This window comes from Anarrhichthys ocellatus, unplaced genomic scaffold, assembly GCF_004355925.1.
Source record: "Anarrhichthys ocellatus isolate YVR2014 unplaced genomic scaffold, GSC_Weel_1.0 scaffold21, whole genome shotgun sequence".
In the NCBI taxonomy this organism is placed as follows: domain Eukaryota; kingdom Metazoa; phylum Chordata; class Actinopteri; order Perciformes; family Anarhichadidae; genus Anarrhichthys; species Anarrhichthys ocellatus.
In genome coordinates this window covers 6,460,564-6,478,844 of record NW_022280051.1, presented here as the reverse complement: position 1 = coordinate 6,478,844, position 18,281 = coordinate 6,460,564, and the positions used below count along the sequence as shown (strand labels likewise).

The window sequence follows — 18,281 nt, the reverse complement described above, 5'->3', positions numbered from 1 at the left end:
TCATCCAGAACCGTTACAGGACTTTGGGGTCAGTATGGGACATCCTTTCAGTACCAAAGGATGTGACCCAAACAGCTCTTTGTGTCGACTACTCGCATGTGTGAACAAGAAATTGTGGAGCGGGAGTTAACCGTAGTATTTTCAGCTCATTAGCTGTAGCAGCGCTGTAACATGCTAGTTGGTGAAGCCCTGTTAGTGAAGAATTATAGCCAACGAGCCACTGATGAATGTTTACATTTACAAGGTAACAACGTAACGTAACATTACAACGTAACGTAACAACATGAAGTAACAACCTAATACAACAATGTAACAAAATAATTTAACTATTTAGCAACATATGGTGACAATGTAATGTAACAATGAAACATAACAACATAACAATGTAACAACATAACGTAACAATGTAACACCGTTTTGCTGGGCCCGCTGGAGGTCAGGGAGGCACGGGAGAACCAGAACCAGGACTGAGCCGTTTTCTCTGGTGCTCTGAAACACGACCACTTTTGCTAACAGGGACCGCAAAAAACAACCCAAAATGAAAGGGTCCAGCATAGCAGTGCAAATGTGTGTGTGTGTGTGTGTGTGTGTGTGTGTGTGTGTTTGTGTGTGAGAGATAGATCAGCATCACTGTGTCACTCCAGCTGATATGAAGAGACGGAGAAAGTAACAGACCACACACACACTGTTATCTTGTGTGTCATCTTGTTCCATTAAAGAGCTTCTTCTCTCCTTATCAGCTCCAACCTACACACAAACACCCCCCCCCCCCCACACACACACACACAGAGCTTTCAGCAGCAAACAGATGAAAGGGGCTTATTTCTGCTGAAAAAAAAAGAAAGTCTGACCTTTTTTTATTTTTTTGTTTCTTACTTTGAAAAATAAATCAAATAGTTGCATCACGAAGTTGACATTTATGTGCAACGCCGGCCATAAAGCCGTTCTCATGTTGCTGCAACTGTATGAGAAGTGTATTGTAGAAGGGAGTTGATAGATTCCTCACATAAAGTAAAATCATCATCATTATCACCATTTTCTTGTTCTGGTTGGATTTAAGCTGCTCAGACTGTTTTGAAACGAGAGATTCAGAAGAAGAAGAAATTCTGCTTCCTGTTTTCTGAAAATTCACTTCTAGATTTATCTGGAGGAAGAAAATCACTATTTTCTCCTCTCAAATTTCTAAACCCAGTGAACCCACTGGATCTGTTTAGTTCCTAGCCTGCGTGTGAGTGTTTGTGTGTATGTGTGTGTGTGTGTGTTTGTAACAGTGCTCGTCTGATAATCAGCCACATTCCTACAGAGAGGAAGGAGGAAAGAACTATTGATATGGTAATATCTGTCAAACACACCCACATCCACCTCCCCCACACACACACAGAAGAATAGGTTTCATTTTGTGTCTCACGAACCTTTTTATCACATTAAAAGACTGAAACCTCTCATTAGAGACAGAGGGAGGAGAGGTGTTACATTTAAGTGAATTCATGCGAAATGAAAAGAAGTGAAGGTGTCGAAGCACGACTGCTCATAATTATTATTATTATTGCCACGTACATTTAGAGCCTTCGGAGCCTTTTACCACAGATTTTTCTGCATAATGAGCCTGTTCTCACAGGACGTCGGTTGTTCGTTTAGAAATGTGGCGGATCTGGAACACTTCAGGCCATGAAATATTCTTTGTTTAATGTTCTCTTACTCAGTCGGTGGTCTCTGACTGACCTGAGTTTCCTCTAACTAGACGTCTAACATTAGCAGCTTTGGTGCACATGTTTATGTCATTATGTTGTTCTACTGTGTTGGTTGTGTGTCTTCTATATTTGATTGTACAGCACTTTGATCAACTGCTTTTGATTTTTAATGTTCTCAATAATTAAATAAAGTAAATAAATATAGTGCTCATGGTTCTGCAACGTGTCCTCAGTTCATATAACATCTTACGAAAAGTCACTCCTTATTTTTTCTGTTTTCCTACAAAAGTCCAGCAACACGTGTTATTTTCAGCTTGTTACATGGAAACAGTCTTTTCAAAATAAACTTCCGTCTTGTTAGGTTGAGACAACAAAACTATTTAGTTAGGTTGAGACAACAAAACTACTTAGTTAGGTTGAGACAACAAAACTACTTAGTTAGGTTGAGACAACTAAACTATTTAGTTAGGTTGAGACAACTAAACTACTTAGTTAGGTTGAGACAACAAAACTACTTAGGTTAGGTACAGTTCTGTTTACAGTCAGTGTTTCTCAGCAGAATGTACGTAAATATGTGTTTAGTTTTGTTTGTTGCTGCTTTGCAACGTTTCTTTGTTTGTTAACCGTCAACTGTCGATCAGCTGATTCGTACTAGCTTTGTACCAAATTACCTGTATTTAAAAACGATTAAATGTTGAAAATGCTGTACAATCATGACTTGAAGCTAGTTATCTCTATCACTGTGTATTTGTGCAACTGGTGAAGATTACTTTCTAAACGTTCATCACATAATGTTCCTCTAAATTGCATCGTTTTCAGTCATGAAATGGAGCCAAACAGCTGTGAGAAAAACACAATGTTCATGTTGACACATTTTTGGCTCAGAGGAGTCTTTGTTTGCTCTGGTTTCTCTCCATCGACTCTGCACTAAATCACACCATCGCTACAAATCACACTGTTTAGTTTGAACGCAACATACTGAAACTTTTTTTGTTTTGCCGTTAATGAGCTTCCACACTGACTGAATCCCAAAACTAAGTATGTTTTACATTATTTATATTTATATATAGAACTCTCTTTAAACTGTAGGATTAAACACACAACATACAAACTAACTTACGCACACACACACAGACACACACTCAGAACACTGTAGTGATGTCAGATTAATAGTGCTGAGGTGCGTTCAGGGCCTCGGGCTGCAGATAGAACCTAAACCATCCATCAACCTGACTGCTCATATAATTACTACACACACACACACACACACAGCCTGTCATATTCTTGTGTTTTCTCCACTTGTCTCAAAGAAAACAACCAATTTCCTTTGAACATTTCAATTTAGCTTAAAGCTCTCTCTCTCCGTCTCTCTGTCTCTATGTCTCTGTCTCTCTCGGTCTCTCTCTCTGATTGGTTGAGGATTGCAAGCTCGTTATTGATTGGTCATTGACTGATGTGTCACAGGTCAGAAACAAGAAGACAAATACCATGAAGTTCAATTTTAACAGCAGCTTTCTGTATTTCAGATGTTCTAAACGATCGACACTCAAAAACGGGAAATTGATGTTTTATATTTGCTGGTTTTACGTTGAGCTCCGAATCACAATATGGTCGACTGCAAGATGTTAAATCACAGGTGTGTGTGTGTGTGTGTGTGTGTGGATGTTTTGTACATCAAAAGTTCCATAAAACATTTTCAAAACAAGAACACATCTGAAAACCTGTGAACAAGTGAGTGTTTTAAAGTCTGCTGTTCTCTGTGTGTTTGAAGTCCTGTTTCATCTAACTCCTCCTCCTCTGAAGAAGAAGAGAAAGAAGAACAAGAAGAAGGAGAAGCAGAAGAAGAGGAAGAAGCAGAAGAAGACTAAACATAAATGCGTCAGAGTTCATTTTTAGGTCTCACATGATGATGTCATTATAAAAGAGGTATTTTAATAATTTAACAGATTGATTTTCCTGTTTAATCTTGTTTTTATTCTCTAATTAAAGTCACCAAAGATAAGCAGTGAATCATCTCATATCTGTGACATCTGCTTTCTTGTAATTTACAAATTAATGATGTCATTTTGGCTCAATGTTTGATTTAATGATGTGATGTCTCATAATCTGAAGATATGAAGCCGGCGTTTTAATCAAGTGTTGCCAGAACAACATAACTTAATTATCTCCTAAGTTTTATTGTGAAACATCGCGTCAATGTACTGAGCACACACAATGTTTTTAATTGTCTCTTTTTATATCCTACTTTTCAGTATCGTCTCTGTCTCTTTACAGCTACAACTGTTTTGCTGTTGCTCCAATAATAACAAAAATAAGAAAGTGATTTATGTTCCTAGTGTCAAAAGTAAATCCTCTTTCACTGTAATGAAGATGAGGATCGATCAGATGTAAGCGGCACAGAAAGCTCTTTATTATTTCAGGAACATGGCGGCCGAGGAGCTGCTTTGTTACGTATTTAAAGGAACAGTGTGAAACATTTAGGGGGCTCTATTGGCAGGAATTGATTATCATATTAATAACTATGTGTCCTTTAGTGTTTGATCACCTGAAACTAAGAATCGTCGTGTCCTTGTGACCTTAGAATGAGCCGTTTGTATCTACAAACGGAGACGGCAGCCATGTTGCTACGGTAGCCCAGAACGGACAAAACTAACCCGTTCATGCTTCCTGACCGCAGTCTGAAAACACCGGAAACTAAACACGGTAAACCTCTGCTGGGTCTGGAGGAGCTGCAGCGCTTACTTCTGCACAAACCGTGACTTAAAACTATACATTCACTTGAAATCGTCACGGCTGAACTATGCCAACGCATTTTTAATGTTGTATTATTTTAATGGCTATTGATTATGAAGGTGTTTAGTTTAAAACACGAGAAGGTTTCAAACTTTCGTTTCCATGTAGAAATGCTTTGCATTACAGAGGCTTACAACTCTGTGTGTGTGTGTGTGTGTGTGTGTGTAAGGCGCTGCATGCGTGTGTGCGTGTGTAAGGTGCTGCATGCGTGTGTGTGTGTGTGTGTGTAAGGTGCTGCAATGCGTGTGTGCGTGTGTAAGGTGCTGCATGCGTGTGTGTGTGTGTGTGTAAGGTGCTGCATGCGTGTGTGTGTGTGTGTGTAAGGTGCTGCATGCGTGTGTGCGTGTGTAAGGTGCTGCATGCGTGTGTGTGTGCGTGTGTAAGGTGCTGCATGCGTGTGTGTGTGTGTGTAAGGTGCTGAATGCGTGTGTGTGTGTAAGGTGCTGCATGCGTGTGTGTGTGTGTAAGGCGCTGCGTGTGCGTGTGCGTGTAAGGCGCTGCGTGTGTGTTTGTAAGGCGCTGTGTGTGTGTGTGTGTGTAAGGCGCTGTGTGTGTGTGTGTAAGGCGCTGCATGCGTGTGTTTGTGTGTGTGGATTAGTTCTCTCTCTGACAGCAGCGAAACAAAGAAGCACAGATAATGTCACACTGTGTCCTCCTATCTCCTCCTCCCCCCTTTCTCCTTCCCTATCTCCCCTTTTTCCCGTCACCTTCCTCTCCTCTCCCGACTCCCTCCTCACTTATCCGTTTCCTTCCTAATCCTCCTTTCTTCTCTTCTCTCTCGCAGGCCGATTTCAATATGAATGAAAGTTGAGCTGATTTTCCTCGAGGCGAAGCACACGCTTACAAACACACACACACACATTCTCACACACACACATGCAGCGCCTTACACACACACACACACACACACACACACACAAGCTAAATATTCATTTGCATTTTTTAGTCTCTGCAAACTGAATTAATTAAATTTCTGTTCGACTTCGTTCACACTGAGACGCCAAAACTGGGCTCACTATATATGTGTGTGTGTGTGTGTGTGTTGCAGTTTGAATTGAACATAGGTGGGGGGTCAGATTGAGCGTTCAGGGCCTGAATATGAGCTAATGTAATGAGAGCATCCTCTGCTTTCGTTTCTGTCCAACAACATTGTGCGTATTGTGCCATTTCACCATGGCAACAGCGACTCCTGCGCTCTGATTGGACTCTGAGGATTTTGCATAGTTTAAGATTTCTGATTCCATGTCAGACCATTTCCATAACTTCGTGAGAGAAGCAGTGGAGACAATGAAGGATGGATTTTACTAACGACATTCCCATCAGCCTCAGCTGCTCTTTGTGTTCAGTGCTAATTAGCTAACGTTAGCATTTAATCACGTTAGACTGAAGCTTTGTTTATAATCACGTTTGGCATCGTGTAGCTACGAGAACGCATGGAGGCCTTAATGCTCAACGTGATGTTTGTTGCATTGTTCTTAACAAACAAAATTAACCGTGAAGAATCAAAAGGACGATGAGTTTAACCGGCAAAACGCCAGAAAATGAATATCCACAATGCTGAGGAGGGATTGTAATAATCTGTAAACTCATCTCATATTCATGAACTACTTTATTGTCTTTATAAAAGATCTGTAAAGACAGAAGTCAAGTATTAACTGTATTAATAATAAACAAATGTTAAAATGTTTCGTCTGCCGCGACCACTCGCTACGTTAGCCTGAATTTAATTAAAATAATACAGGATATCACACGTTAAACCTGTTCTGCATGACCATTTATGTCAAAATATGTTGTCAACAATATAGGAAATGACACCGTGAGGATTTAAAAGGAGGGAAACGTGCTCCGACTCCAAAAACAAACAAACAAACGAAACACCAACATCTGTATTCCCCCAAAACATGGTGCTCCGCGGTAACGCGTCTCTGACAGCTGGATGGACTAGCGGCGAGGGGCGGGGCTTAGCAAAGGGTCGATTGTGACGGACAGGAGCAGGTGATCTGCATTTGATTGAAGGAGTTTATAAAAGCTGCTCTAAAATGTTTCAAATAAACTTTGTTAAAGTAATAAAATAGTATAAAACATAAATATACAATAAAAAATCTAAAATAAGTACAGTTTTAATACTGCTCAGTAATGTGATGTGAAACACTTATTCTGTATTATATATATATATATTATATATAATATCTAAATTATATCTATATTATATATTATATCTATATTATATATATTATATATATTAAGTGGTTCTGGTGTAACTGGTGAAGCTGTTACCATGGCAGCTGTGGATTTAACTTGTTATCAGGAAGTGAATTACAGTTTCCTCTGTGTGTGTGTGAGGGTGTGTGTGTGTGTGTGGTGTGTGAGTGTGTGAGAATGTGTGGCGTGTGAGTGTGTGAGTGTGTGGTGTGTGAGTGTGTGTTATCTAAAATAGGATTCCTCTGAACAGACATTTAGAATAACCTACACCAATCCGTCTTTCCTTTTATTCTTCCCTCCTCATCGGTGTCCTTCCTCCTTTTCTTTATCGCTACCTTCCTCTTCCTCTTATTTCTACACCTCCACACGCTGCTGCTCCTCCTGGTTATAAACTCACCATTTTGCCAGAAAACGACAGATTCAATTTGGTTTGTCTCTTTCTCGTTCATTAAACAACAAACTACTCCCGCTCTCTCTCTCTCTATCTTTAGCTCATTTCTCTCTGTCACATTCTTTCCGAGTCACTCACTCTCTCTCTCACACACACACACACACACACACACTATCCAGGGAGTGTGATTTCCCATGATGCCGTTGGGAAAAGAGTGGAGTCATTGAAGAGTAAGGGCCTGACAATTTGACAAATTGAATCTCTTGAAATATTCACAAATTCAACACATTTTTTGTGTGTTTGTGTGTCAGCAAGAAAACAACGGCAATAGAAAGTCGATCAGGATCCTCTTTCGTGATCGACACACAAATTAAACGCATCCGTGCAACTGGTAGTCAGAGCTGGAGACGAATATTAAATATTTAGACAGCAAACACAAACACAGGACGTCCAACCATGAGGCCGCACGTCCCGGAGGGATGTGAAGTGAAGCGTTCGTCACGGTTTCCCTAAAAGTAACTCAGTGGTTTTGTTGCCTAAACTTAACTCTACATAGTCATTTCAAGCGCAACCATGACGTTCTTCTGAAAATTAATTGAGTGGTTTCGTTGCCTGAACCTTACTGTTTCTTTGAGAAAGATTGTCCTGAAAAAGAAGTCGTGCCGAGCGACACGAACCCCCCCCCCCCCCCACAATTCATGCATTGCATTTTGTGACTATTTCACAAACAGCCCTGAGTCTGTGTTTGTGTTGCTGTGTTTGATACTAAACGAGCAGGAGAACCATTCTGGATCGGTGTTCATCTTCTGAGGCTCTTGTTGTGCAGAAGATTGCTGCAAATGTGGTTTAAAATGAAAATGATTGGCATGAATGGCAACAAAGTTCTCCATCTACATAAATTAGGAACTTGCAAAGATAAATGGGGACACAATTACAAGAAGGAAAAAACCCATAAATAAAATTGTCTGAGAGTACGACAATAAAGCTTTTTTAAATGATGTCATTACAAGTCTTTATATCATTTAGTAGTCATGTGATTTCCGTTTCGTATGAATCTTCGGTCACAAACATTTGTTTGGCTTCTCATTACTTTTCCCTTCATTAGGTACAAAGTGGTGGATTGAAAGAGACCGCTTCACACACAAGGTTAACCATTTTAATATCGTCCAACCCAAAAACACAGGGAAACCACAGCGGTGCAAACAGGAAGTAGCATTAAACCCGTCTCTGACACTTCCTGTTTCCGTCCAAGTCAACATCATCATCATCATCATCATTATGATTATAATCATCATGAACACCATCTTCATCAACATCTTTAACGTCACATTTTAATTTTTAATATCGTATTTGTATGTTTTACAGTGTTTATTTTACATGTGTGCTTTACATCTGTAAACCAAGTTTCCCTGACAGGACAATAAAGGTTTGAAATGCACTGGATCATTAGCATAATAATACTAATGCTAATTAGCATTGTCACATCATCAACAATTAGCATCACTGACTCGACCGTCATCAGATCCATCATCACCCTGATCATAATCATAATAATTTCAATTATAATTGTAATCATCTTAACTGGCACAGCAGTCATTATCGTCACCATCATCATCTTCATCACACACACACACACACCACTGGACACACAGTGTATAGAAGCAGGCAGGCCTATTAATTCATATATGGCTCAATTATTAACACCAAAAGCCGGATCTACCAAAAGAGGAATAACTTCACAAAGTCTGTTCAACAGAACGGAGGTTCAACGCACCAGACTTCATCATGATTTTATTCATTTTAAGTATTTTTCTAAATTCTTAAAAGTCACGTCTCCAAAGGTTTTGCTTTACTTTGGAGTTGACCCCACAGGTTTGTTCCTCCGGGGCTTTTTGTGTTCATTATTTCCAAGACTCTCGAGTCTGTCGGTATCATTTAAAACTTAAAGCAGTCCAAAATCCATCACGCTGTAAAACCAGACTTGTAGTATCCGTAGCACTGCTCTTCTGCCATCATTCCCTCAAATCGGTCAAACTGTGGAGTTATCAGTCAGTATGGCTGTGAAGTCCGTCGCATCTTAGAATCTATCGCACTGCAGACGTCGAGCTGTTTCTATCCGTAGAATCCTTTTCATAGAATGATGTTCTCCACTGAAGAATCCATCACACTAAAATTCAAAGCCTTGAAAAGTCCAAATTTCATGCTGCCCCTTGCTGACTCTTTCATGTAACACTGTTAGAATCCACCATGCTGCAGAGTCCGTCCTCTTTAAAGATCTCCTCACTAAGTTTGAATCATCAGCTTCATTTAAAAACACCACATCATCTGCATATAAAGACACTCGGCATAAACAGCAATTGTCTCGTCACCACTTTGAATCATTCTGGGGGACAAAAAAAAAAGATTGCTTGAAAGCTAAAAATAAATAAATGCTAGTCTTTGTTGTCACTTAAGTTTCTGTGTAGCAGCTGAGAAAGATGTGCTTCATCAGACAACTTTATGGTTTTTGTGCTTTATGAAACCAACGTTCTAATCTCCAAAAGGTTGTCATAGGAGCGGTCAGTGTTACGTATAGACCCCGAACTCCTTGCGAGAAACATTCTTTGCACTTTCTCATCTATCTGTCAGTTTCTTTATTCAGTCAGTCAATCTTGGGAGTTACCGTTTTTCATGGCCTTTAAATAACGAGAAAATTCGTTGGCTGACAGATTTCAGGTGGGTTGAGTCGGGGAAAACTATTTTAATGTGAGCTGTGTTAAAATCGTTCCCTATTTTTATCTTACTTTCTGCCATTTCACTATTAAAATTAGTGCTTTTTAGTGTCATAATTTAAGTTGCTACAAGGAGAACTGGGTAGAGAATAGTCTCAATGAAATATTGTTTCTTGCGACTGTAATGCTCTTTGTATGTTTTCTTTCAAACATGAATTATTATTTTGTATTTCAATAATCTTCTGGTCTTTCCACGTCACATCAGGTTTGAACATGTTTAATTCATCGGTCAGTTTTGGTTGAGGATTGTCAAAAATGTATCTTCCAAGTTTGTCGATCCAACTAAATTTCTAAATATTGACAGATTGAGTCTCCATTGCACCTTTGCTACATCCCATCATGGCTTGTATGTGAGAACTAGCCTTGATAGTTTGTCTTCACTTTCAGCTTTTTTAAACGGTTTTCCAGCTCTGGTGTTTCAAACACTAAACAGACCACAGCATCACTACTGGCTCCACATGCAGCGTTCTCTGTGGTTTAGAGCAAAGTTTTCAAGTTATTACAAGCTTTTCATATTCGAGGTACACTGCTGCAGTTTTTAATCCTGAAAAAAAACAAAGTTGCTTTTTAAATTCAAGCTGAAGCAGTTTGAATGCTGTGGTACGTTAATGAGTCCTCTGAGTGCTGTGATCAGAGGACACCAAGTCCATGTTGGGTTAATTACATGTTCAATGATCGACATGCAGCTGACTGATGGTTAATCTGCCTTTTAATGTCGGCTGATTTAATGTAACAAACACAGGAAGGTCCGATTCAAACTGTTGTGGGTCTCTGGTTAGTGAGGGTATTGGACTGGAGCCACGAGGCTCTAACTGATGGCATTTAACTCATTTAAGGTCGCATCACAACTTCCAACCTGTATGTTAAGAAGGTTCCACAGAATTCTAATGATGTATTGATCTGTTAAGTTTGTAGTTTACACAAAACTGCCTGAAAACAAAGACCATACTAACGCATGTAATATTTTATTTTGCCAATTTCAAAATATTTCTGATTGTATTTGTGGGCTTAATGTATTAGAAACTAAATGTTTATCAGATAAACACGGGTGTGGGAATGTGTGTGGGCATTTAACAGGATTTATCTTTCTGTTGTACCGAAATGTTTGTAATGTTGAAGTTTGATAAGTTGTTGGTCAGATCATCCGTTGTTGGCTGCTGTTGCTCATCAGACAGTAGATTCTTCTCTCTGTGTCCATCGTCAACACGTTCTCACCCCAAACTCATCAAACACCGATGGATGGTCAATGCCCTCGCACCGAGCTTTCATCTAACGTCAATGTAAACTCATCTGCGTCATTATTAGACTTCTGTATAAAGAGCGAGAAAGTCCGCTTCGATGGGTTTAAATGAACGACAGGACTTTAACCCAGGAGGACCTCTGTTCATGTTTTGTCACGTAACTTGTGTACTTAGGTAATGCCAGTTACACAACAAACATCATTGTTTTATGTAACAATCATACTTATATTCAACCAAACCACAATCTTTTCCCAAGCCCAACCCTAAGTAGTCTTGTTGCGCCAGTAAACCTAAAACTAAGTAATTCTACCGTGGAGACTTTGTGCAATGAGGGGGAAAACTGGGACGCCGTCCCTGATAAGTCCAAAGCTGACACTAGAGGGGTACCTGGAGGGTCTTAGTTTGGGCCACAGACCAAGCGTTGAGTTGGCGGTGTGAATGTCTTGGGGGCAATTTAGTCATTGCGGAGTTTTTAGGCGAGTTGCTAGCTAACAATTACTGAACCAGTGACTGCTAGCTAGCTAGCAGTTTTGAAAAAAATAAACAATACATCTGAAATAAAGAGTTTGTAAACAATTTTCTTTAAAAGAAAAACCAGCAGAGAAACCAGCTGAATAACCAGTCAAGTCAATCTCCTTCATTCTCTTGTTTTCTTTCATTCTAATTAACTGCATCTGTAAGCTAGCAGTGCGTTAGCAGCCAGTCTGCAGTTGCGTCACTCTAGCTAGCTGGTGTAGCGTTAGCCGAGGACGGAGCTCAGAGGTTTGCGAAGCCACTGGAAGAACTGCCGCCGGTGAAGGCGGTGCCAGCGTACGTTGCCTTCGACGATCTCCAGCGCCCGCGGCATAGCAGGCCCCGCCCCCAAACCGCTGGACTGGATGAACTCCTTCAACTGAGGAGAGAAAGGATGGGAAAAAGAGAGACAGATGGGGAAATATTTGGGGGAAGGAGTAAGTAGGAATGGTAAGACAAGATATGAGGAGGGAAGGAAGGAAGGAAGGAAGGAAAAGTAGAGGATAGAAAAGTTATTGGAATATTGGAAACCCAGACAGACATTTTGCAGCACCGAAGAGGCTAAAGAGGTAAATATACCCACAATGTCATAGGGTTTGAACATCGACAACATACTGATGATTTAAGGACCCTACAAACTATATGACTCAGATTGCTGTCGTGATCATGGTTTTTTTGAGATTGTCATCATTTGTAGATTACACAAGTGACATTTTGCAAGTCTGTCTGGTCTCCAAACTTCGTCAAAACAAACGTCTCAGAAACGATTATAATGAAATGAAATAATTGATTGCCATGAAATAAACCTATTGCAAGTTTCTGTGTGAAGTAACAAAGCACAACTACTTTTCTGGAACCAACTCCCGCACCAACCTCCCACTCCTTAACCATCAACAAGACAAACATCCGTATAGGTTGTCTGTGCAAACCGCTTATTACGACACATATCAATGTTTGTTGTTAGAAGTCATGTGACTGTAAAGAGCAACAGAGTCCACGTAGGGAGGAGGTCAACAGAGTCTGGGTCAAAGAAACACTCCGACTTTCACCCAAGATGACAAGAGATGATATTAATATGTACGTTTCTAGATGTTTTATTACATCTTTTAATGGCAGTTAAACAGCAACTTTCCAGCCAGAAAATGTGAGCTATGAAAGCTAAACTGTCTTTTGAAAAGGAGGCGAATAATTAGAAGAGAAATTTAGTTTTAAAGGTTCATAACGAGAGGTAACATGTCCAGCATGAGAGGACCAGGAATCAAAGTGTAACTTTTAAAGGAGGGTAATTAAATGGAAAGTTTTACAGCATGAAGTGATGTATTAAAGAAAAAACGTTGAACCGTTGGAGGTTAGAGAACAAATGTGATTTTCAAAGTTAAGGACCGAAGAGGAAACTTGGTGTTCAGAGTTTGACAGATTCACTGGAGCGCAGGAGGAAATCCATCCCCTCAACTCCCTGTAATACAGCTCATATCGTTAGCTCCTCTGCTCTGCTTTACGTTCACTTTCCACTCTTCTATCTCTTCTCTTCCTTCTGCTACACGTTCACTTTCTGCTCTGTAACTTTGACCTTCCAGCTGTGACTCCCCCCAAGACACATTTTTTTTTAATTTGCTCTGTGGGTGGATTTACTTAAAAACACTTTCCAAAAATGGAAATATAAGGCTGATGATTATTTTCATTTCAGGCAGTCTTTGTATTGAGGGGTCTCGTTTTAATTTATGGAGATTCTTTCAGAGGCTTCACGGACACGATGAAGCTCACGCTGTTGTTACCATACCAACAGGAGAGATAGAGATCTCAAACTAAATGGTTTCATCTCAATCGAATACCACAAAGAGACTATTCTATATTCAGAAACACCCACAAACCCTTTCTGTCTGAAAATGTGAATATCAATCACCTCTCTGTAGTTTTCCACGTCCTACTTGTTCCTTCTGCTTTCACTTTATTTCTCCTTTTGTAAAAGCATTGTGGGAGTTTTCATTAAAGCCACGATATTAAATAAAACATGAAAAGATAAGTGACTCACAATAACATCATTGCTGCTGAATTCTCTTTGAATAACCAACAACAGACGTTGAACTCTCTGATGACTTTATGTTTCTCTGCAGAACGTTGATGATTCACCTGCAGCCTCTAAACACCACCACAGTGTGCAGAAGGTTCACACCCTTTCAGACCCCATTAAAGCATTAATAGCTACATTTCGGGGTCGTAAATGTCTTTTAAAAGCTTATTAATGTCCAGCAGCTTTCATTATTCAAAGTGCAAAAACAAATATGAATAGTGACGGCAAGAGACGATTTTCCAGCCAGCAAGAACTGCAGCAGGTGACGCACAGCGAGTCCGTCTTAATGTGTGTTTATGGACATAATTGGACCCACTTTGGACACATTTAATCCAGTGCTTTATGGAAATCGGGGGAGACGGGACCCCCGTCACACACTGGTATAGATACATCAATACCGACTGACCATCTGCTTCTTGGTCAGCTCTCTTAAGTCCTTTATAAAGACAGATGTGAACCTTCATGTCCAATCAAGTGTGTATACCACAGGATGGACCCCATGGATCGAGGTTATACCGACACTATTCTACTACTGCTACTATAACTATATAATAACATTATATTACCATTATTATTCTAATATATCCACCCCGGCTGTTATTAGTGGCAGTTTTCATTTTTCTTTATTATTTCTTTATTGTTGTTCTGACATGATTGGTGTTACTACTGATATTACTACTATTATATGGATATGTTGTGGTTTTATTAGTTTATTAGTGTCTCTCCCTCCGAGTTCCCATTAAAGGTTGTTTTTAGGGGGGGGGGGGGTCCAAGGACAGCCCTCTGAGGCAGATTTGTGATACTGGGCTAAACAAATAACATCTAATTGACTTTAAATTGAATAAAAACATCAAAAACTTTATCAAGACATTTGGGATTTCGCTCTTTTTTCTTTGTAATAAATTTAATGAAGAACTCCTGTTTTCTCTCTTCATGGGGTAAAGCCTGTAGATTGAAATCTTCTCTGAATGCTTCCCCTTATCTTTTAATTGGATCTGTGCAGGTCGTTAAGGTGAAGCACGTGGTCAGAAGGAGGAAACTGAACCTTTCACCTGTAAATCAGACCTCAACAACAAGCGAGTGTGTGTTTACCTCGTTGAGCTCTCGCTCGGTGTTCAGGAACTCCGTGACTCCGCCGATGAGCTTCGAGTTCATGAACAACGTTTCACCATAGCTGAAGAGAGACGGCGAGCGTTAGTATTACAATACACTTCCCTTCACAGTACAGCAAGTACGACGTGTACAAATACTCACCGAGCGTTGAGGATGTCCCACTTTTCTCTGAAGTACTTCCAGGCGAGGTTTCGGCCCTGCGAGTTTCTGCCCACGTGGATGATGACGTCGATCACGTCCTGCTCTGGGACCAGGTCTGAGGTCAGAGACAGGTTCAGTAGCCTGGGAGACACAGGGACACGGACGAGCTCAGTCATGGCTAAAGGTTTAAAGGTTGTTGTGTCATTAACTGTTTGTCTTTTCTTTAATATATATATATAAAACTGGAGATGCAATGGGGGAATTCTCTGTGTGCCATAACATGCTAGCATGCTAATATAAAGGTTTATTTTGGCTAGCATGGGAACCAATATAATGCTACATTTTTAAAGCATAAAACATAAGTCTGTATATCTTGTGTATGTTTCAATATACGAACAAACATAAATGTGGTTTTGTTGAATAACAGGATGAAACATTTGCTTTTTTGGCATGAATTTCAGTATTTCATAATCTGTGCAAAGTTAGCACGCTAACATGTTAACCCGAGAGTCTCGTTTACTTAAATTAGCAAAGTAAACTTCTCATTTATAGTAATACTGTAGCAGTGTAAAAGGTTAAAATACTAATGTAGTCTCATTTTAGCATGAATTTAGCATGCTAAAATTGTATTTTTACAAAATTGTATTTTTATATATATATATATATATATATATATATATATATATACTTAAATTAGCATAGTAAATATTCATGTTAATGTAAATTGTTTGAATGATAAAATTTCATAGAATGATAAAACCTGGATCTGCTGTACACTGTATACGTCTCTGGTAGAGACCTGTCAATCACCGTGTAGCCCCGCCCTAAAGCATCCCCTGCTTTATGGTCTGTTTGACTCTAAATGGACCATAATGTACTAAATGAACATCATGCTGTATTGAAGAAGACTTGAAACTAGAGATTGAGACCATAAACTCATGTTTACAATGTTTACTGAGGTAATAAATCAAGAGAGAAGTAGAGTCATTTTCTCATAGACTTCTATACAACCAGAGGAGTCGCCCCCTGGTGGACACTAGAGAGACTGCAGCTTTTAACACATGAAGGACTGGATTCACCTTTCAGAACCGGATTTTGCCGCCTGGCAAGTACTCAAATTGAAGTACTTATACTTCGTCTGATTTGAAGCAGAATGACCCTGGTAGACATTTTATAGTTTCTGTTGTGTTGTTTGTAACCACGATTTACTCCTCTGAAGTTACACGAGCTACAGTAATCCCACTACTCCCAGCTCCTCAGAGATTAAGGGGATTTACAGAAACCTGGGGAGAGTTTGGCTGCAGAATCCTGAAGTGTGAACACGTTTTCTAAAGACGTGAGACTGAGCGGGACAAAGAGACAGAAGAGAGTTTCACAATAAAACCGATGTTTACTCATCCAACATTGTGTTCAGAGTTTACCTTCCTCTTCACATTTCTTTGTATTGGTGTGTGTGTGTGTGTGTGTGTGTTGGAAGTTTGTAGCTGCTGTCTTTTCATTAAACCACCAAATCAATTTTCTCTCTCTCTTCCCACAATCCCTCTGTGCTGAAACCATTTCCTGTGTGACCAATCAGTGTTTCTGTGGTGTGTTTCTTTCTTTCGTGTGTGTGTGTGTGTGTGTGTGTGTGATAGCTGCTATCTGAACATGCAGTACTAACTCTCTGATTGCAGAACAGTTTACTGTGACTGGAAAATCAATACCACACACACACACACACACACACACACACACACACACTATATTTTTACTGCAACTTTCACTCAATTTTCTGTCTGTTCTAAAATAAAATAACAGACTTGAAACTTAAGTGAAAGTATGTTTTAAAGAGTTTATTTAGAGGAATTTCTCAACACATATAGGAAACTTAAATCTAACTCACTTTCATGCAATATGAAAACGGTTGCTCGCACTGATGAGATTTATCACCAAACTGAGGTTCCCCTGCAGCTCTACAGAGTGTTTTTGTTTTACAGCCTGCACACCTTTACTGTTTTGGTTCAGTCTCTCAGCGCTCATTAATCTCGTTTCCAGCAGTAACCACTAAACACGCTGTGATAAAGTCACTTTACACGACCTGAACATCTGACAGACACAGTTAGAGAATTTTGAAAAGACGGAAAAACTGACATGTGTTCCTGGACATTCATAGGAGAACAGGCAAAGTTAGGGGCAACTTTTCTTTCCTAAGATATCATACAAACCGTTCAGCAGTGTGTCGTTCGTACCTGTTGAGGAGGAAGGTGTTGTCCGAGCAGGTCAGAGCCTCCAGCAGGATCTTCTTCTCTGAGATGGCGTTGGTGGAGTGAAACTTCATCCAGATGAACTCCCACACGTCCTCGTCCATCAGACTCACCCCGGTGCAGTAAACTATGTCTCTGATGTTGGGAGGAATCCTGCAAAACACACAGCGCCTTCCCATCAGACTGACACAATCTCCGAATAAAGCAAACGTGTGTCACATTTTCGGGATGTCGATAAGTGTTGGATGTGGTAATAAAGCTAAGAAACCCTGATAAAACACGTCCACAGGATTAAGCAGGACGCTGGATGCTGAGTGAGACATTGTGATTCCATCAGGGAGCTCCATTAAAACATCCCTTTACTTCTCCGGTGGACTCGTAACAAAGCAGAGACACAATTAAAGACATTTTCGCACCAGCTGCGACTCCAAAACGTCTCAATAAGCCTAATTGTCATTCTTTGTGTTGGAACACTTTTGAAGTTTCAACACAGATACTTCTGTGTCTCAGTGTTTAAAGTCCAAATGCAACAGATGTATTAAGCAGACTGTCTGATAATAGATGTGTATTTTTAGGTACTGAGCAAAGACATAGGACCATGAAATCAGATGTGATCGTTCTCCGTTTCCTGACGCTGAAGAGCAAAACAAACAACTTGTTTTTCCAAAATCTGAGGTCCAAGGTTTTTAAGTTTTTTTTGGGACAACTAGAGTTAAAACATAACACATTGTGGGTTCAATAAGGTGTCCAGACATGAACTTTTCCCAAAACCATTCGGGCTAAATTAAATGATTGGACGGGCTTTTTGCAGTCTTGCAACATTTTGGGGGGTTCTCTAAAATCATAAGTATTTGTCACTTGCAATTGTTATTAAAATGTCTTTTAATTAAAAGCTCAGCAGTTTACGTTGTCCCGAGGGGGGACGGGACCCCCGATTGTCGTCGGCTATTTGACGCACTGAGCACATACTCATAGAACTGGAGTTATTACAGGTAACTACTGTTTCTGTTGTTGGGGGTTTTATACACCAAATGCACGCACACACACACACACACACTCACACTCACACACACACACACACACACACACACACACACACACACACACACAC

General features: G+C 39.9%; 1 protein-coding gene across 1 annotated transcript in view; it reads right to left on the bottom strand.

Annotated features, from left to right (window-relative positions):
* Positions 1 to 8,217: 8,217 nt before the first annotated feature.
* Positions 8,218 to 18,281, bottom strand: part of LOC116389839 (thyrotropin-releasing hormone-degrading ectoenzyme) — a 48,183-nt gene continuing 38,119 nt past the window's right edge. Inside the window, exons 12-15 of the mRNA XM_031858837.1 lie at positions 17,156 to 17,323; positions 14,928 to 15,068; positions 14,766 to 14,847; positions 8,218 to 11,981 (exon numbers count right to left, since the gene is read on the bottom strand). Of these exons, the coding sequence (XP_031714697.1) occupies positions 11,829 to 11,981; positions 14,766 to 14,847; positions 14,928 to 15,068; positions 17,156 to 17,323 (544 nt within the window). The 3' untranslated portion in view covers positions 8,218 to 11,828. The remainder of the gene's footprint in view (positions 11,982 to 14,765; positions 14,848 to 14,927; positions 15,069 to 17,155; positions 17,324 to 18,281) is intronic.